The following is a 21,894-nucleotide window of genomic DNA, read 5'->3' as shown; positions in this document are numbered from 1 at the left end:
GTAGAGTGCCTTGATTGCACATTTCCTCACTCATCGTATATAATTAATCATATTATCAATGCATTTTAATAATGCCTTATTTTTAAAAAAAAGTAGATGCTAAGATTACTTGTGCTGGTGTCACATCATTTATATCTTGTTCTGTCATGCCCTGGCCTCTCCTAAGGGACAGAATGTCAACTAGTTTCTGCAGTGACAAAACAACATGGTTTCATTTGATTGCCACTGGTGGCATTTTTGGCTCATTTTTCATGGCTCTGTCACCCAGGTTCATAAAGAACTGCTTCTCCTTGTTCTCCACATCTGGATATTGGTTTTCACTGGCAATTTTTCATACTCGACTTGACTGATGTGATCTTTGCTGCTGTATGCTGACATTTAGTAGGATATGACTATCTAGGACTTGAAATACTATCTCAAATTTGACTTCAGATAGTTCTTTGAGAAGAGAAGGTTATTCCACTACTAGAAGCAATTAGATACATTTATATCACCAACCTGCTGTCAGCTGTAGGGTGGTTTCAGAACTGAAGAGGAAACAGGTTTTGGGTTAATATTCCTACCTTCCAACTCCCAGCAGCCAAGTTCTGCAGTGCCCCTGCTGCCCCCTCCAGCGTGTCTGGATTTGAGCACTCAGAAAGAAGTGTGAGGTAGGGTTTGACTATTGAAGGGTGCCACAGCATCTGGATTCCTTTGGGTGGTTCTGCACAGTCTGGGAGAGGTCCTACGCCATCCCACTGTTGGAAAGCACAAATCAGATTATCAGCAGTGAAATCCATTTGAGAATTGTCTCAGTTGAAACTGTAACATCTGTGAAGGCATCTGCCCATAAACAGATGTTCTCAATTTTTGTACATCATGTGATTCTTCACGGAGGAACCAAATTTCCTACTCAACATTCCTTATAGACAAGCTATAAGATTGGCAGAAATCCCAATGTTTTAGCTAGCTGACATAACAAAAACACTTTTCACTGCATGTATTTTTTTGTGTGGGAAGAGAAGCCCAATGAATATTATCTTAAGAGGCAAATCTATAACTTGCATGGGGAGAAGAGATTTTCTTTTCACATCCTTCTCAGTTCTCTACATTCTCTCTCTTCCCATGAGGAAAAACAACACAGAATGCTACTATGGAAAACAAAATCATTCAAGGCCATGAGCCCCCCATGCCATGAAAGGCACAAGTGTGACAAGTCTTCTTCAATTGCACAACTTCTAGCTTCTCACAATGAGAGTGCAGGAATACTCATCCAGACAGCTGTGTGGTCTGAGATTCCAATGCAATTGGTAGAACCAGCTCTCACAAAACACACTGCTCCCCTCATCACACAGAGAGTTTTGCCATGAAATACAACCCACTTCTGATATCCAAAATGTGCAGTATCTAATCCTGAACAATAGGTATGTTATTGCACAAAACCCACTCTTACCAGGAATAAATACTTTATCCAGAACAGGGATTCTCCTCTCCAGTGGAGCACACAACACTCACACTTATGTATGAAACATCTCAAAGGAAAATACAGACTTTGACTTTTAAACAAAAGTATGATGTGGAATACACTTTCAGTAAAGTTTTAAATGGAAATCTACTTATGTATTTATTGTACATTTTTATTTTGTACAGATAAAGAGATGTTAATTGTTCATGGCTCTAGTGTCACTGTTAGGAACAAGCCTTAACTTTTTTACAAAACGTCTTTTCTAACACCTCTGACATGTCCACATTGTATAATACAATAAAAAATAAACCTTTTAGTACCTTGGGTTTGAGATTGCTGTGTCTATATAAACAAAAATCTGTACCATAATATTAAACATCTATTAAACATACAAATACAGGATAAATCAAATTAACTTCTGGTTTAAATCTGCAACAGTTAATTTAACTACTTATGACTGTGCAATAATACTTGCACTGGGAAAGACCTAGAACCTCTTGTTTTCAGGAAGTATCAATGATAATTTTATTTACACTAACTTTAAAAATAAAATACATATATTTTAAGGGACAATCAATCAAGTCTTCCCTAATAACAACTAACCCAATTTCAACAAGGTCTTATGTGATTAATACCTTTAGGAATGAAACCCGCTTTTTCTAAATTGAAGCAGCACAAACACCAAATTGGAAAACTGGAGTAACCATTTCATACACATGAGCAGTACTCACTACACTGGACAAATATTATCATACTTTAAAAGAACTGGCATAGCAATGCCCAGTGATGGCTGAGAAAGTAGAGGACAAATGCCTTCCGGAGAAACAATGCCTTCAAATGACACTACTATGGGGCTGTGTCTTTGAAATTTTTAATATATTTCTGCCTTTAAACTAATAGATTGTTTTCAGTACATGTGACTCAGTTCTTCTTTCTCCTCCTTATAAATCACCAGTCTTGCCAGAAATGAGTTCTTTTCAGCTCATAAAAAATACATTAAAGCCTGCTTCTTATTTTAACTCTCAGAATTCAATCATTCACACTGTCAGATTTTTTTTTTGAAAACAAATGAGAGACATATCTTACAGGTCAAATCTGACCTCACACCAGGTTTAGGTTCTGTACCTTACTAAGTCCACTAATGAATGACTTCTGATGTCCAAGGGCATCAATTCAAGTCTTCACTTGTCTCATTTCAAATTGCATGAATGATGTATTACACAACTGAAGAGTGTTTGCACAGGGTATATTATTTCAAGGACAAAGCACATGAAATGCTTTAAATGTATCAAGTCTACCCATATGAGGGGGTATATGCCTATGTGGGGGTATAATTTTTTTTAATGCTCAGCTATTTACACTCTTATGATCCCAAGGACTACTGAAAATCAACTGATATAAATAGAATCCTATATACATGTTCATGCTGTGCTGGTACATATAAAGCACTAGAAATTATCTAGCAGATCAATTAATATTTAATGTTGTTTTGCCATTCTGCCCAGTAATGAGAAAACATTAAAAAAAAAAAAAAAAAGGAGACAAATTACTGCATTTCTCTGCCTTTCTTGCAACTCACTTTGGGCGTGATTGCATTAATTTATCACCAACTGTGAGGGAAGACCTTTTTCCCAAGTTGCTCAGAGTCCACGTAATAATGATGAAAATTTTTGGTACCACACATGCATGTGCAGTGAAAGCACAGGAGATTCAGTGACCCTGGAAAATTCCCTGCCCTGCATGGGGCCATGCTTTGGATTTGTGCCGGAAACAGTGTTGATAACCCAGGAATGTTTTAGCCACTGCTGAGTAACACTGACACAGCCTTTTCTGCTCCTCATCCCACCCCATGAGCGGGGAGAATGAGAATACATTGGGGAAAAAGTCAGGATAGTTGACTCCAACTGAGCATTCTGCACCACATGGTATCATACTCAGAATATAAAGCTATGGGCAAGAAGGAAGGGAAGACATTTGGAGAGATGGGGTTTGTTTACCCAAATCATCGTTATGCATGATGGAGCCCTGCTTTCCTGGGGATGGCTGAAGTTGGGAAGTGTTCATGCCTGCCCATGGGAAGTGGTGAATGAATTCCTTCCCTTGCTTTGCTTGCATGTGGGGCTTTTGCCTTCCTCATTAAACTGCTTTTACCTCAACCCACGGGTTTTCTCACTTTCACTCTTCTTCACCCCCGCCCCACTGCGAGAGCGGCTGTGTGGGTTTGGCTGCTGACTGGGGTTAGACCACCACACCTGCTGTGCCTGTGGCAGCCTCTGCACTCCAGGGCTCAGTGGCTTCTGCTGTCTCTTGTGGAGCTGAGACCACCACCTGAAGCTGTACAGCCCCACTGCTGCAGGGCATGCAGAACTGACACAGGTAAGGAAACAAGCCATTGCAAAGGAGATTTGTCTGTTTTTCATTCATTTATTTTGTATTTCATCTACATCAATCGTCACAGCAAAAAAAAAAAATTGTTCCCCAAGTGGTATTAGAGTCCACATCTAAAACAGTGGTTAAGGCATAGCAGAAGCTGCTTTGCAGTTTGCATTGCTAAATATTAATGAGCTGAGGCAGCATCTTCACCCAGTAAACACCTCCACCCAGTAAATTACTGGAAGAGTTACGTACTGCTGCAGCCATCAGGAATGATCAGGAAGGTCTATTTGAAATAGACTGAGGCTGCAGTAGGAGCCTCTGAAAAAGAAGACAATGTGCAATTACTCTTCCTTGCTTATACTAAGGAGAAAAAAAAAAAAAAAAGTCATAAACAAATATTCCTTCCAGGCTTCCCTCCTTCAGCTGAAATTACCCACATATATTGTGGTTGAGACTGACAAACTGCTTGTTACGTGGGTGAGATACAAATTTCTCATTTCATGAGACTGGTGCAAAAAAAAAGATGAAAATCAAGAAAAAGAAAAAGCCAAATACCAAGATCTTTTAAGAACAACAGGCTTTTGATAGTAAGAGTACTCTAACAAAATTTCCAAATTTTCATAATTGTAAGAAACTTTGAGATCTGTGCCCACGCAACAGATATCTACCACCACCTTCCTCATTTTAATGAAAGCAAATCTGTATTTATAGTGCAATTGTACTAATACCTGGGAAGACTTCAACTCAGCAAGAGAGGTACACTCTGCAAATTTTGGGGTTTGTACTAGTAACAACCTCAAATTGGCGGGGTTTGCTTTTAAATAGGTATCGCATGACAATAGGTTTTCGTGTGATAACAAAACAACAGTGTTTTATTTTTTATTTATTATATATGAATATTTCCTTTCTCCCACTCCACAGAAAATACCACTACTAAAAAAATACAGGAAAAAAGTTAAAACAAACCCCAGCAATGCCTAAAACCATCTAGACCTGCCTTCAATGATCCTAGACATTTGGGATTGTCTGATGACACTGTAGCTATGCTCCTTGAAGCAGCAGTGACAAAATTCATATGAGCAATTAAACAGTGCTCACTAAAACCGTTTCTGAAATGCCAAAGACTTTTCAATTAGCAGGCCCCCTAAGAAGACACTAGTATCTCATCCTGCATGTCTTAGTGGCTGTGACAATCTCTGCCAGCTCTCCCTAGACATGTCAGTCCAATAACCTCTTCTGGACACCTTTGTCCAAGAGGTAGATTGGACAATGCTGTCAAGAGAAGAAATCAGAAATTCAGCAACAAAAATACACCCGAGTCACGGAGCTTGATTTTAGAATCCATGCAGCTGACACGAAGCAGGCAGGAATGCCACTACTTACATCAAGTCAAACTTCAGTTTAGATATGCCTGCATAATGGTGGTGAACATAAATGCAGGTGGTTAACTGACACAGAGACTACAGCAGCATGGTGGGAGAGAGCAGAACTCATTGCATAAATAATGGTACCCTTCCCAGCCTGATGCAACAACATTTACAATTTAAAGTGTAAAAGTGGAAAAATGTTTGAAATGCTTTCAAAGTATTTCAATGTATTGAATAATTATACTTAATCTCAGATATTAATAAATCTAAATTGTACATTATACATTACACTCCTATAATAATTATCAATGCCTTTATTCAACCTCTTAATATTATGCTTAACTAAGAAAAAAAGTATTAATTCAGTTTGTGCATTTTCTTTTTGCTTAAAAACACACCTTTCCCAAATGAAGGGGGATGGAGGTAAAGCCGAGAAAACAGTTCTTGGCATGTCAGTGCGTGCCCTTCTCCTCTTCACAGAAAGCTGAGACTAACTGGCTTTGCAATATATTCCACAAACTGACAAATACAAATTATATTTAATAACCCTGCAGTTTTGACTTTGAAAACAAATTGGCCATATATGACACTGAGAGGCTCACAGAGTATCTGGGAAGATGCTGTGTAGGCAAGCAAGGAAGTAGAAATGGTTTTCAAAAAGCTCAAGATAGTTGATTTTGCTCAACATTTGATGTAACCACCTTGTGCAAGATGAGGAAGCAACAAGTGGAAATAATATTCTTTCTGAGCAAGGACATATTGACAACACAGCCTTTCAACCCTAATCACAGTTAAAATTATTGGTTAAACCCAGGAGCTGCCACCATTTCTCTGTTTCTGTGCTTACTAGCTTGGTATGGCTTGGTAGAGTATGAAGCATACTTGGCAAAATAGTGGTGTCACTACAAGAAAAGACATATCTGGCAGATTTATTTTTTATGCTTTTTGAAATATTATTGCCTTAAACCTGCTATTTCACCTAGATAGAAGAATTTATAGGCCATTTAGCAAGCATGCTAAAGAGGTGTGCCAGTCAATTCTTAATGATATATAACTTGAAATGTTGCTGTTATACCTTAAGGCTCCCGACAGAAGGTGAAAAAAAAGGTCAGGCTCATTTCAGAAGTGTCACTTCCAATCAAAAACAGACTTTGGGCTAGGTTCTGGTTTGACAAGAATGATCACAGATGGCGAACTTGAGATGAGCATGAAGCCAAGAAATCAACATGTTTTTCTTAGAGAAGAAAGGAAAAGAAATGAAATTGCACTACATGTATACATAATGGGCTGCATAACAAGAAATAAAATAAGGATTAATGACAACTCCCTGGTAGGTTTTTTTTTACTGAAGTTGGACCATAAACCTGATTTGTCCTAACCGCTTTTTGTCAAAAGCCTCATTTTTCATACAGCTCAAAGAATGAACCTGTTGGCAGCAGCGAGCATGCCAGCAACATGAACAACATTTTCAGCAGTGGAAGAATCGGTTTCCATTTGAAGAATGACACAATACAAGGCAGAGAGGTTGATGGCTATAAGGTCCTAGTCGGAGATGAAGGCGTCTGTGGCTGGAGAGCTTATTGGGGTGAGGGCTCAGTACCAGCTGATCACAGGTAAGCAGCAGAGGAAAACCAACAAAACAGCAGACAATTACAGTCCTAGAGGTTTGAGACAGAAGTCAGGTGAGTTTCACTTATTTTTTCTGATGCCTTAAGAGAAATTTTGCTTTCCATAAATAAAACCAGTGCTATATCTAGATTTTATCACAAACCTTCAGAAGGCTTGGGGTCTTCTAACATTCAATTTGTGTGACAAAGCAGATGCCTCAGGAACCTCTCTCAGCTCTGGCGAAAAGATTGTGGGCTCTTTTAACACCACCCACCTTTACACTGAAATGCGGGGAACATTTGTTTCCTGTGATCCTAAGGAAACTCCTTAAGTAATTTGAAAGGTGTCATTAGACCTATGATCTGAACAAAGATACATCTCTTACTTGATTCTAAGATGTACAAAAGTTGCCATTATAGACAACTGATAGACAACTGATGTCATTAATAAAAAATAAATTCTAGTTTGTTCTTGAAAGGCCTTTGAAAGAGGCCACATTTTATACTTCCATTCAATTCTGTTCTTTCCTTCATGTAACTTACATGTGACTACAACTGAAACATGACTTAGAAAAATTGGGATACTTGCTCCCTAAATCATAAAAAAAGAAATAAACTTGTACTTTCATTATAGAGAAAACCCATGAGAAAGTGACTTTAATATAAAGTTTCTCCTGTTTTATGAGTTAAGAAATAAACTCCCTTGCTCTGTGAGGGACTTGTTTTTAAGTACGGAAAACTGCATCTTCATCCACATCCTTTGTCTAAAATGATACATCTATTTTTCTTTTGCAACTGCAATAGTTATGCTACTACTGTTTTACTAACACTTTTATCCAAAAGTTAAAGGCCACCTTGTAACTGCACAAATGGAGTTCAAGGAAATAGACATAAGAATGAATAAACTAAATTACAGCAATAGTGTAATAGGAAAATTTCAAAATTACATTCACTAAAATCTGAACATTTTTTTCTCCACACTGTTTTTGTACATCTTACCTTCTGAGAATGACTGAAACAGCAAATTTGTTATTCAAAACCTCCGTGCACTGCCAAAAAAGGGAAAAAACCTATACCCTGAACACGTATCTTCTGGGGATATAGAATGTAGCAACCATAGACCGCATACTCTCCCCTGTACTGAGGTGTCACAACTGCCAGAGATGCGCCTGTGCCCTGTACTTTGCCTGAAAAGAGAAAACTCTCTCAAGTATTAAAGGAACTACAAAGACATAGAAGGAGAAAGAACAGACCTTTTTTATAATTTTACAATTGTGTCCACACTGGCCAAGCGCCTCTGAACATACTTCTCTATTCATTTTTGAAAAATAAATGGACAAGAGAACATTTACCCGTACAACAGTTTGAGTTATTTTTTGCTATTAATATAAATGTAGTTACATGAAAAATATTGCTTTTCTTTCCATTTTTGAGAGTAAGGTGAGAGAGCTGTTTCTGGCACAGAGATCTTGCTGTCATTGTTTTTAGTGGCACTCTAGTAAATTTGATAATATATTAATTTTATAATATATTTCAAATAATTTGTAATGTTCAACAACAGTTGAGGATTATGGGGTGAAAATAACCTGCAGAAGGCTCACAAGGCCCCCTTAAAATTTCTGAATTGAATAATATCCACATGTGAGAACTTGAATATGGCAAGATGAAGTAGGATGTCTGGATTTAAAGGAAATTAGATTAAAGAAGAAAACACCATTAGAAAAATGTTTCCAATACTTGCAATACAAAGCAGTCCTATGTGCAACAGAATCAGTTCTGGAAAGAGTAAATTTATGTCCTTGCCACAGAAAAGCCTACTGATCACAAATACGAAAATATGTGTGTAGTTTTATTTTTTTTTGGATTTTAAAAATATATAAAAGTCTTCCATGTGGCGAACACTAACAGATCTGAGGAGATCTCTACCATACAACACGCTGATAATGAGCACTCATAGAAACAGACAAAAAACATCTAAAGAGCAGGCAAAAAATATGTACATTGTAAAGGTAATCAGCCAAAAGAGTTCAGTTCTTTGGCCTGGAGGAGCAAGAAAATGTTTTTAAGGGAACTATTACAGTACAGAGAGGCCCTGTGGGAATACTGAAAGAGTCAACAGTACAGAGTTAGAAGTATGAATCTGAGATCCAAAAGTCACAGACTAAATAGAAGAGGAAGACTTAAAAAAGACTTTAGATAGTGAATGTGTGTGCATGTGTTAGTAAACAGCGTATCAAAGAGCAAGCCAAGCTGCAGTGTGACGCGTTCATATCCAGACACACTATTTTTTCCTCCTGCACTTTGAATAACTGCAAGCACAGTGTGTGAGAACTGTTAATTCAGTAACAGGGATGATGACTACTTCATGGGGTAAAATTAGTTTGCTTCAACACTTCTAATCTCACTATAGCCTAATACAGGAATCCTAACAAAAGGGCATAATAAACTCAAGTTATTTGATGATGGGGTGTTTAACCACAAGAGTAGATGAAATTAAAGTCTTACTAGTAATGAGTGCTGCATTTTTCAGTATCCAAGTTTTAGCTTGGTAATGCTAAAACTTTTCCACATTAAGACAATTTGGCTTTAGGAACTCGTTTTCGGTACTCATTTACATCATTTATTCAAATACCCTGTGCACTTAATTGCTGACTCAAATAAATATTTTCTTTGAGCAATCTGAAACAGAAATAAACTACAATGCAAAAAGTGAGTAAGTGTAGGAAGAGGTGGAAAACTTACTGTACTGGTGGAAAACTGTACTGCTGCCAGCACAGGTTGTCTGAAAAAGCCCATAAATCAGTAGCCATTCTTATTGCTTTTTGCTGTGTGTACTGATACAATAACAGTGTCTTTCTCTGCAATGTAATTGTCAGTATTCCCCAAATTATAAGTTCTTAATAGGATAAAAAAAGTGATAAATACCCTTTAAAAATCAACGCACCCAAAATTATAACCTGTCAAATAATTTCTGGAAGCAATCAAGACTTCGCTTTTCAATTTTTCTTCGGTAACAGCATTAAATATATCAAAGTATTTTTTTTTTAACATTCACTCCTATTACTTGATTCAGTCCGGTATGGTTTTCTCTCAATGTGTACAGACATGGTACAAGACTAACTCTGAAGCAAGTGAGTGTATATATACAAGCCTGATGTTTGTTTGCATCAAAGCCTTTCTATACACACGTGGCTCTGTGGAAGTACAGTGTAAAGTATATGCAGATTACACTTTTCACTAGAAATGGCTTCCTTCCAAAGAGCATTTTATGGTATTTATGGCATTCACAGTGTACCCATGACTACAGCTTCCAGGTGCACCACATAATGTACAATTTCTCAAGCAAATATATTTCATTACTCCAGAGCCATACTCTGCTTTAAGCTCTCAGCTAATTAACAAGGGCAACAGTTTTGTATATTATGCGTCATGCATTTAATTTCTAATACAGTGCATTAATTATTTATATTTTAAATTATGGGTACTTCAACTACTCACAACACAGCTGCAAATAACTTTCATTACCTGATCTTGTGATTTCTTTTTCTTCTTCTTCTTCCCCCAGCACCCTGAACTCTCTGCATCTTTTCCATTGGCATCACCACAGAGTAATCCATCAAGTTCATCTGTTCCCATCTGCTGTCCCTGAGATGTTTCTGCAGCTAGCCTGTATGAGAGGTTCCTCAAAATGCACACACAGTTTTCAACGGTCTGAAAAGCATGACAAAAAGAAAAATGCAGAAAACCAGAAAAAGATTAAAATCCTCCCTTTGCTCACTCTGAATACAAAGCAGAAGGAATTTCATCTATCTCTGCATGTGCATTTTCCTAGAACAATTCTTACGTGCACCTGTCTGAATTCTCCCCAGGGAATCACAGGTTAAGAGATTCAGAAATTTTTATGGTAACAAATCAGTAGTCTGGACAATACTTTTCTGGGAGTTTTTTTTATTGTTGTTCTGAATTTCACACTGGAGCCCCATGTGAAACAGCTGTCAAGGTAAAAAGTAATCAAGACAACCACTGAATGCCCCATATGTCAGAAAACTCTCACTGCAGTGAGCAGAAAATGCTACAAACAGAAAATGGCAATAGATTCTGGATTTTGTCCTTTTAAAAACCATAAATAACCTTTTTTTTCTGGCAAAAATTCTATGTAAATTGCCATAAAATTGGGATCTGAGTTCCATTTCACAACTACTTGTAGCATGAACAGACTCTCCAGTCCCAGAAGTAGGACTAGAAATCTGTCTTGCTGCTTTTACTGCTCCTAGCCAGGCTGCAGACAGATACCTTGTGTGCAGCCTTTCCCTTTCATACATTTATCCCCCTAATAGATTATGCCTTCTGTAGAAGATGCAAGCAGGAATCCATAAATGGATGAGACCCAGTGGAGGAAAATTCACTTGTAATTCAACCTAATTTCTCCAAGTCTAAAAGAAGTTAAGTTTAGACGTGAAACCTATTTATTTAGTTGGTTCAATTTGGTTTTATTATCCCTAATAAGAAGGATATGAGCTTAATTTTCTGCACACAAGGAAAGCATGGTTAAAAAAAGCCATTCTCCATCTATTTATATTTATTTGAACTGTTCCTAATGCTCTATGGAGATAAAAAGTGATAGCCACTACATCCCAGCTCTTTTGCTCCATTAACCCAGAATGGAATGACTGTGAGGCTTTCAGCTCTATCACATTCTGCCACATCCACCAGTGAGGCAAACAGATGGGCCTTAGTTTACCTCCATGTACGACATGAGCTCCTGCCAGGTATGCATTCAGCACACTTTTTTGGTGATGACACCAAGTTCCAGAGGTGATATGAAACTCAGATTCATCTATGCAGGAATATTTATATATCTGTTTTTTTAATATAGATGGAATGTCACAATTTTGCAATATACTTTTACCAGTTTGAAATTTCTGCCAAATATATAAACACATTTAGAAATATCTGTGCATGTGCGTCTGTGTCTAGAAAGTGCTCTTAGTGCACCTTTCATAGCTGAAAGCTTTGCAAACATCACCATAAGTATTTTTTAAAGTTTTCTGCTCCTTTGATTTTTTTGACATGAATTTTATTCACTTTTGATATAGTATGCTGAAGTTGAAGCTTTGCATTTGTTGATTAGAATACTAAGCTTTAATTTTCCTTTTCACAAATCATAGTTTTTGCATTTAAAAAATCTCATTCTGTTGAAAACATAAGCTGAGTCCATCACAAGGACAATGTTACCTTAAACTAGAAACTGATAAGTGAACTTCCAAGGCTCAAATGCAACCAACACATTCTCTATTAAGGTGAACTCCTACAAGCCAAGAAAGCTGGTTCTAACCACACAGCTAGACAGATTTCACTTCTCCTTGAAAGTCAAGGATCCTTGTATTCCTTATTCTGCTTTCAGTTTCATCATAAGTGGGTGAAGTACAAGTTCACTAGCTTTTCTACTCTAGCTACTTTTAAGCTACTCTGAAGCTAATGAAGTCAAAAACACTCCTGTGTTTGGGGGCTGCTCTGCAGGGAGTGTCTGGGTGGGGTAGTTTGACAGCCAAGTTTGCCCCAAACCCCGCTGCCAGGTGTTGTGCCTGCTTTGTGGGTGGGTGTCCTGCAAGCATCCCTCTACTAAACTTCTATTAATGGAAAATTGATTACAGGCTAATGGGTTGTGGGATTTTTTGGGTGTTTTGAGGGTTTTTTGGTTATTTCTTTTTTGGTTTCTTTAAAAAAACCCCAAAGCCATGCTGTTAGCCCAGCACCTCATGCTATGAACCTCTCTTAATTCCTCTCTCCATCCCCTGAATTCACAGCCAAATTTCACTTATTTGATTCAGGTAGTGACCAGAGACTCCTGGAGGTTATTCCTCTCAAATCTATAAACCCATGGGGGTCCACAGACAACTCTGTGAAGCATTATTTGGAAATACAAACCAAAGGCTTTAAAACCTTTCTGCATAAAAGGCTGCGTTCCTGCAATTCCTATGGGTTTGCAAATGGACCAAGGTTGCCCTAGAGCAGCAACTGTAATTAATTTAGCACCATATACTGAAAGCAAAAGAAACTGGCCTTTTTCTTCTTCTCTGGAATACTTTAATGCATCACAAATCTTCAATTTGTAAATGCCTAGACTCTTTTTAATTAGGGAGTGCCTTTCACCTCTGAAGAAGCTTGTTCATATCCTAGCATTTTAGGAGAAGTAAAGTTGACATAATGAGGCACCTTAGCACTGTTGTTATTGAAAGCATTCACTGATCCTCTTCAAAGAAGAAATAATGTTGGTTTTACTGTACAACTGCCTATTAATCACCCAATTTTTTTTGCTCGTTTGCCTTCTAAGCCTACCACACTCTCATTAGCTCTCACAGTGGGTACTGAAAATCAATTTTAAGGTAAAGCTGGCAGAGCAATGTAAGGAAATTTACATGGAATATGATGTATTTGCTCTTCTTAAACCAGTATCATATCTTCCAGTTCAATAATTGAATTGAGAGGATGACATGCTTACCCGTGCACATACACAGGTAGACACAAATACAATGGTGAGCACACTGAAATAAACAGCTCAGCAGAAAAAAAGAAAGGAAAAGATGGGCTAAATTATGCTTTGCTAAGACATTCCTCACAATGCATTAAAAAAAGAATATGATGAAAAAATTGTCTCTTTATAGTCCCCATGTACCCTGAATACCTGGATTTGCTGCTGAAAAGACAAAGACGACAAACCTTACTATCAATTTCACTGCTCCCCAGAGCAGACTGGATCACGTACAGCAATGCATCTGTCAGGCCATCACACTCCCTCATTCTTCTGCGGGCCTCCTCTCCAGCAGAGCTGACATTCCTGCAAGGCAACAGCAAGGGTCACTATCTCCACAGCTCCCTGCCCACCGCCCCGCCTGAAACCTTCTCACAGTTCACATACAGATAAAACACACGTTTTCTTTCTTCCTCTCATCAGTTCAGAGCTGTGAATAATGGAGACAGCTGCGAATGAGCTCAGGAAATGTAACGCAGAGGGGAACAAATGGAAGACATCAGGTCCTCCACAGGATGGGGCTGAGTGGCCAAGCAGCATGCGCCCACCTGCACGGGGAGACTCATGGCCCACTAAAATTTGGAGAAGGGCTGATAATTTCCTTCCTTTCTTTCTTCCTTCCTTCCTTCCTGAAAGCGTTTTTTAAAATGTGCATATGTACATATAAATCAAGTTTTAAAAAGTCTAGAGGTTTTGCCAAATATATCTCCTAGGAACTGAAGAGCCCAGTAGTTAGGGCTCTTAACCTGAGAGAAAAATATTATAAGAGCATAATGTAATACACCTGCCTTTGCTTCTCATTTTACATGAGTGTTTCCTTTTCTCTTTCATTTTGAGAGAACATTATTGCCTCAATCTTCTCTTTACGTAGTTTATTTTACATTGCAAAACTTAAGGTCTCGGATTATTACAATATTGTAACACTTGTGTTTCTTAGATGGGGCCAGAGGGTCTTTTGTATTTATATAGATCCAAGTAAAACAAACTCACTGCATAACATATTCTGTCATAAAGTCCAAAGTATTGATACACAAATAAACAAATATGCATGAATGAGCATATACATCAAGTCTCCCAGAGAAAAACTATCAAATTTGCATAGCAGGTTTGATCTGGAAATGGGTGAATTAACAATCTCAAGAATGGGATAAAACTTTTCACAATCTCTTTCAGTAGGGGAAGACAACTGCTTGCTGAAGTGGCTCATCTGTAGCTTTTCTCTCCCCACTACTAAAGTTTATTCAAAGAAAGAACATAAAAAGCACACACACCAGACCTATGTATTTAATGCTAATGTGTGGAAAATGAGGGGAGGACATTGGCCCTTGAATTTGAGAAGAAGGCAAAGTACTTCCTATCTTTTATACCATTTTCAATGACCTTTGCATTAAAGATGGAAAAAGCACATGAATCCCGGGAAGGGGAAAAGAATTTCAGACGGAGGAAGATGTGAGGACTTAGGGCTAGATTTCCTTTCCTTTTCTTTTTCTGCTCTATCAACTTCATCTTGTTCTGCCTCCTTGTTATCTTAAAAAAAAAAAAAAAAAAAAAAAAAAAAAAAAAAAAGAAAAAGAAAGAAGCAAGCATTTCCATTCCCCAAAACAACAAAGAGTCTCATAACCAGACAATGCCCAGTCTCTCCAATGCAGTTCCTAATTGACTCTGCCCCCTAAACATATATGATTTACCATCTATACTTGCATCCCCACATGGTCCTAATTAGTGCTGTTCTCCCACACAAACTGGCCCAATTAATTCAATACTATTCCCCTCACCACAGCAGACAGCTTGACAGAAACCAGCCCTGGATCACTGGGAATGAATTGCTGTACCTCTCTAGCAAACAAATTTACTCTCCTTGAAACCTCTCATTTTTTGCCCTTCATAACAGCTTGCAAGTTTTGTATTGTCTGGTTCCTCTGGTCCCTGAAGTCCATGCCTCTTCCCCTATCTCTCTGCTGCTTTAAGATCAGCAGGTGAGGGGTTTTCCTCCAGTTCAGGGGGAAACTTTTTTCTGTAATCTAGGAAGTAGGGTTTGAAGACCATCAATTTGAAAAACTCTCTCCCTTTGAAGTGATGGAAACTTCTAACTTGCCTTTCTGTGGCAGAAATACAAAGGTAAAAATACAGAGCATGGCATTCCCCAAACAGTGCCTGTGGCCTTCATTTGAAGGGTTGGGGACTCCATCTAAAGTAGAGTAGACCAACCCCTCTTAAAGGCAAGAGCTCCACTGGTATTCCAAAAGAGCAGACTTTGTAGGAAAAGCAGAATCATGGACTGGAGAAGCAAATTGTGGGGTATATAGTGAGGACCCCACGAATAAGGATTATTTGACTTCTATCTGAAATTTCATTTTCTTACTCTCTAGGCAGATAAAGACAGAGGTGGGTGGGTAGGTAGGTAGGTAGGTAGGTAGGTAGGTAGGTAGGTAGGTGAATACAGATGGAGAGAGGGTGGTGGTGCACATTACTCAAAGAAGTTGTGGATGTCCCATTCCCTGCCAGTGTTCAAGGCCAAGCTGCAAGGGGCCTTGTGCAATCCAGTCCAGTGAAAGATGTTGCTGTCCATGGTAGGGTGTTAAAATTCAATAGTCTTTAAGATGCCTTCCAACCCAAATAATTTTATGATCCTATGATTCTATGATGAAGAAAGAAAGTTGTATCCAGCCCTACAAGAGCAACTGCACAAATTATAATAGGAGGATGCTGAGGAAAGGTTCTTATCACAGCTTTACACCTTTCTTTGCACCACTATGAAACAATAAAAAGAAACCCTGAAATATTCCTGAATCCTTTTAAACAGAGATAGATCTTCAAGCCTGTACTAGAATAACGTGTCAAGGCTTCTTTATTATCTGCACTTACATATACTGAGTTCAAGCTCCCAAAAAAGACTGATTTAGACACCAGCAGAAACAGAGATATAGTCTCCCTTATCTTCTCATTGAGGTGATTTTTCCTTCTATCACAGCCAATTGCATGTCACTTTGATTATCCAGAGCCTGCAGAGACTGTCAGCCTCTCAGCTCCTCTCCAAGTTCACCAGAAACTCCTCCTCACCCTCACCAAGACAGCAATGTAGACAGGCTTATAGTCCCAGAGCTGTGAGCTATCTGCCTCATTCATTTCCAGCAAACAAAGAATATGAGGCCTTTACACAAAGCAATACAGACACACCAGGGGCACATCTTGCACAGACAATGCATTTCCTTGCTCTGTATGGAGGAGCTGTCGAGTTGGGTTCTTCTGTTTGTCATCCTTCCTCATTATGCTCCAGTTGCTCCTGTAATCAAGAGGTGGATATTCTGAATTCCCATGACTGCCTTTCCTGTTCTTACAAAACTTGCTGTTTACTTTCTGCACTGACTTGTAGCTACTACAGTCCGCCCCAAGATATGGTGCACTATTTACATAGGAAATAGCTAAAAAACCAAGACAAACCCAAAGTTTGCATCAGCATTTTGGCAGAAATAATCAGCTGATTATTTCAAAAGAAATACATCCCATTATCTAGCTAGTCTCATGTCACATCTACTGAAGTAATCATTGTTAACTGAGATCATTCACAGAGGGTCTCTAATATCATTGTCTTCAGGCTACATAGTTCTGCAAAAGAGAAACAGGTTCCAGATGACATGAGCTATCAAAGAATACATGTTGCCATCTTAATTTTATTTTCATTGTTAACTTGGAGATGCTGTAGCTGTCAGTATGACAGGGAGTAAGACATGATTTGTCATTTATGAATTTACAAGTCACTGTGCAGATGTTAAATTGGAAATAAGTAGTATCTACTGTTGATAAGTCAGTGCATATTTTTCCAGTGTCATTTTTCAAACAGGTGAAACTATATTTTCTGGGTGTTTTAAAGGATGTGGAGATGCATAAGTTTTCAGGGGAAAAAATACTTTTCCATTCTAAATGCAGCCCAGCTTGATCACCCTATATACTTTGATTCTTTGTGTAAAATCTACTCATAGTATACGTGAGCCACAGGTTGTCATTTTGAATCTAACAGGGCAAGGAGTCCTTCAGCCTGCCATAAACCAGTAAAATGAATCTCAAATAGAATCCAGTCATGCAGAAATACCAAGAATACAGAGGGCTGAAGAATAACTCTCAGTTTAGTCAGAAGGTCCCAGTTAGACCTCTAAAACCCAGATAATGTTAACAGCTTTTTCTCAAGAGAGGAACACTAGGAATGTAGAGCAAGAGCTCAGACCCATGGCTCATCAAACTGCTTTTCTGAACAAATGACAGATTGGCTTTACTAATTACCTAGGAATGGGAAGAGAAGTAAAATAATCCAGCTTCAGTTTCATGGGAAAATGTGCCAACCATCACACCACCACCTGAAAACTAACAGCAGGCATGATCCTCCACACCTAGGGCATGTCAATCCAAGGCTCTAGGGATATGAAGGGTGTGGTATAAAAGAGGTGTTGTGGTTTGAAAGCAAAATGAATGTGAGGCTCCAACTCAGAGATATAATTTAATAAGAAGAATGGTAAAAAGGTAAAAGTAAACTAAAATAAATACAATAACACAAAGGATCACTGACAGAGTCAGAATACAACCTGAGCAGGATGGTGGAAGCAGTCCAGGTGAGGTGCTCTTCCTGAAGCAGTGATCCTGTAGAAAGGTCTGGGAGCTCTGGTCCTCTGGGAATCCAGTGGATAAGTGCTACTTGCACTGTCCCAAATCCCAACTTATATCCAGGTGAGAATGCTTGGCTCCTCCCCCTGGGCAGAGCACCTCACAATAGCATGAGAAGTGTGAAATGTGTCCTTGATGGCCCATTAACAGAGATAACCCCTGGAGGGGGTTACCTGTGACTCATGGGCCATTAGCAGGAGACACCCCAGAAGTCATTAGCAGAAAACACCCCAAAGGCGTTAATGGGCCATTAGCAGAAAAGGCAGGGGGCTTGGGAAAACACTAGCCCACCTGGTTTCAACAGTTCATGAAGATGGTGATAGAATAAATACTTTGTGTACATCCTACACTGCAACCCAGGACAAGAGGGCACTGTGCAACACACACAGCTGACTCCTGTCGACCCTGGCACCTGCAATAGTTATTCAATGCAATTGTCAGGCTTTGAGGAAGGGGAAGATGGGTGGTGCTAAGCAACTTCTTTCTGCTTTAGGGTCATTTTCCATTCACTCATACAAACTGTAGGAGGTTCAGAGCCATGTCCTTATGATTGTGGGATAACTAAAATCATCGGCCTTATACAGGGGATTTTTATTATTTTTATTTTTATTTTTAACATTGATTTTTATGCAAAGATCATCCAGAAGGCAAGCCAGTGTGCTGAGACATGACCTCTGGATATGGGAATGTTTAGCAAGCTGTTGACACTACTCCCAGTGGCAGTTTTTCCACCTCAAAGACAGAATTAAAGCATCTGCACCTGCCCTCCCTAAGCATGCTCAGGTCACAGCAAGTAGTCAGACCTTTCCTGTAGCAGCTACCAGTCTGCAGATTGCAGATCTCATTGCATTATCTTCATGGAAGATAATGGTTGAAAACAAATAATCTGCCTTTAGCAAAGGTGAAATTGAGACAGGTATTCCTCAAAGCCCCATGATAAAAAGAGAAAGTATGTTTAATATCTAGTATACGTTATATTTTTGCCATGGACTGCTATAAGAGAGGACAGATACAGACACAGGAAGGATAATATCCTAAATTAGGTGGAAAGCACAAGTTATCTTCGGCATGAAACTTCAGGGGTCTTCCAAGTATATAATTATTCCAAGAAATTTTGTGTAGGAGGGACTAAAAGGGTCAATCTTTTTCATCTTTCTATATGTAGTATAATAGCCAATGAAAAGAGATTTTTCACAGCCAGGAGGAAAGGTTTACATAAATCAAGAACTACACCAACCCCATCATTGTTATAGCAACTGTGATTATGTTTGCCTGAGGATACCTAGCAAGGGAAAAGCCCTCAGAATACTGAGAAAATGAGTTACAACTGGCACACTAAGTACTTTTCTTTAAATTAAAAACCCAAACAAACAATCCCCCACCCTGAAACTGGCCTCCTCTAGATGTGCTCTTTTATATGCTGCCTGTTTCTATTTCTGTCTGATAGACTGAGCATTTCTCTTTCAGGGACTGAGCCTTGTCTCGGGGGCAAGCTAGCATCCCCAGTCCCTTCAGAGGGTGCTGTGGTGATGATCCTCTGAGCTGGCCTGCAGTGCAACTCATGATCCCCTAAGAGCTATTGCTTTTTCTGTCAGCATTCAGGCTCTTTGCTGCAAGGGTCTAATACAGTGACACAGACAGAAAAACGAAGCAAACGACACTGTGCCTGTATCCATCAAGTGTGCTCAGCAGACCCTGTGCAACCCCCATACAATTTGAGAGGCTTTTTATAATGCAGTAGACCTCGAGTCACATTGGCTTATCTGTAAATACTCAGTGCAGCCTTTGAATAAGGAGTAAATAGGTTAGCCATGGTAGTTCTGGTTACTACTGTAACAGACAAATTCTGTTTTTTTAATCATTATTTGTACACTAAGACTTTTAAAAATCCTCTCTTACTACTGAAAACTAAGCTATTCTAGCTATTTCTCAGACAAAATAGATATTTAAACAAGGCAGTGAGACAAAACCTAAGAAAATACAAGACGGTTCATTCTTCATTATTAAGAGTTTCTAAGTGTTACGTTTTCAGTGACTATAAAATCAGCTCATAGTTCGGGAGTAATATAAATTAAAATAGATTTTTCAGTCACTGCTACAGATCTCCCTTTAACTTTTCCTGATTTGAATGACAGTTCAATGCGCTATCAATGCATTGAACTATCACTGCACAGTTTAATGACACTTCAATGCAGTATCACCAAAATCAGCAAGATTTCTTCTTGCTAAGTATTCTTAGCACCACTTACAGCTTTCTTTATCTATAAGCCAGTTGTCAGAATTTATCAATCCTGCATGTGGATTTGGTATAACATATGTTTTGGGGAAAACTGTCTTGTACTAATTAGAATAGCTCAATTGTAGTTAAAGAAGACCATTCTATATCAACAAAGAATTTGGCTAAAAGAGATCTTTCTCTCTTAGGTATCACCTTCACTTTAAAAGAATACTTTGCAATAAGACAAACATCTGACAGTCTAATGTGGATACAGTCTTGGTTATTAACCTTTCTAGCAAATGCTATGACAATGTTATTTAGCTTTGATTATCCAGTGGTACCTGTTGTTTTCAAAACATCAGAGCAATTAACCTACCAAGTCAAGCACTCAACAGGTGCCTTTTACTGCTGTGCTTCTACATGTCCAATCCTAAGGCTAAATCCATTGTTTTTAATGACTGCCCTGTATGATTTGTGAGGCAGTTGACTCCAAACGTAATTTTTTTGCAATTTTGATAGTTTTGAAAGATACACAATGGGAAAGCACATGAACTGCAATAAACATCTTAAAAGAAACTGTCTCTGTAAAAACAAACCCCAAATCACGCCAAATTTTCTGGCATAAACAAATTTGATAAGAGTTCACGGTATAACCAACCATAGCCTCATCTGAAAGAAAAAAAAAAAATAATTCTAACTACCCCTCTCCTCTTCTGCTGTGTTTTCATTTGATGTGCAATTCTATTTAACTACAAAACACAGAATTAACACAGTGTATTTGAGGGAATGTTTTAAATTATGGTATAAAAAAATCCTACCTGCATCAAATTTCTGGTCTGATATTTAATTTCTCTGACATGTATTATTTGGCTCCATAAAAATCACTCCACTCATTAATGCTCATCTGTTTATACAGCTTTTAATACACTACCTGTTCATTCAGTAAGAGCTGAAATGTTGTCACCGCCCTTGGGAAGACCTGCTGTGGTGCAGACTCTGAAGGTCATAATGGGAATAGTTTAAATATGTCAACGTCAAGACACTTTTCTCCATTTACAATTGTAATGTTGCTAAATGGAGCTCTACATGTGTTAAAGACTGCAAGAGTGCAAATACAAAAGCATCGGCTTTTGATGATCCAGCATAAATCCAGCATTAGTTCAAGCGCTTCTGTCCTACAGAACCACTGGACTCTGCAGCTCTTACTCCTGGCATGGACTGAAGAGCAACAAGGACAAACTTGTGCAGAAGGATGGCACTGAGCTGCCAAATGGGGGCATCCTCTTCCCCACCAGCACTCAGTGAAACACCTATGTGGCCAGTGGGAGCATGCCCTGAGGAAGTATTACTGCTCTCATTCCATATTTCTTTCCTGGCTACCTACTCTGGTCCACTGTGAAAACTCAAAATTACTGTGTCAGACACTTCAGCACTGGGAAGTAGTGCATTTTCATTCCTTTGCTCAGCTTGTTATCCTATTCAGAACAAAACTGATCAGACATAAATGGTTTTCAATTAACCTCATTCTACCTACTGTTTATCAGGTTATTTTCTTCAAATGCTTAAATATTGGTCTGTTTTGATGTTCTTAATTGCCTTTCTCTACATGAGCCATTCAAGCAATCTCTAAAGTATTATAATTCAGATTATCTGTACATCATTTCTATGTCTACTTCTCCACTAAAAGATGAAGC

At 38.5% G+C, this 21,894-nt stretch overlaps 1 protein-coding gene across 3 annotated transcripts in view; it reads right to left on the bottom strand.

Moving 5' to 3' along the window:
* CTNND2 (catenin delta 2) overlaps positions 1 to 21,894 on the bottom strand; it is a 419,330-nt gene that overhangs the window by 82,862 nt on the left and 314,574 nt on the right. For all 3 annotated transcript variants that reach the window (XM_083856451.1, XM_083856449.1, XM_083856450.1), the window contains exons 12-14: positions 13,515 to 13,632; positions 10,320 to 10,505; positions 564 to 737 (exon numbers count right to left, since the gene is read on the bottom strand). In XM_083856451.1, coding sequence (XP_083712577.1) covers positions 564 to 737; positions 10,320 to 10,505; positions 13,515 to 13,632 — 478 coding nt within the window. The remainder of the gene's footprint in view (positions 1 to 563; positions 738 to 10,319; positions 10,506 to 13,514; positions 13,633 to 21,894) is intronic.

The sequence above is a fragment of the Zosterops lateralis genome (assembly GCF_965231275.1).
Source record: "Zosterops lateralis genome assembly, chromosome: 1".
In the NCBI taxonomy this organism is placed as follows: domain Eukaryota; kingdom Metazoa; phylum Chordata; class Aves; order Passeriformes; family Zosteropidae; genus Zosterops; species Zosterops lateralis.
This window is presented reverse-complemented; position numbering and strand designations above follow the sequence as displayed.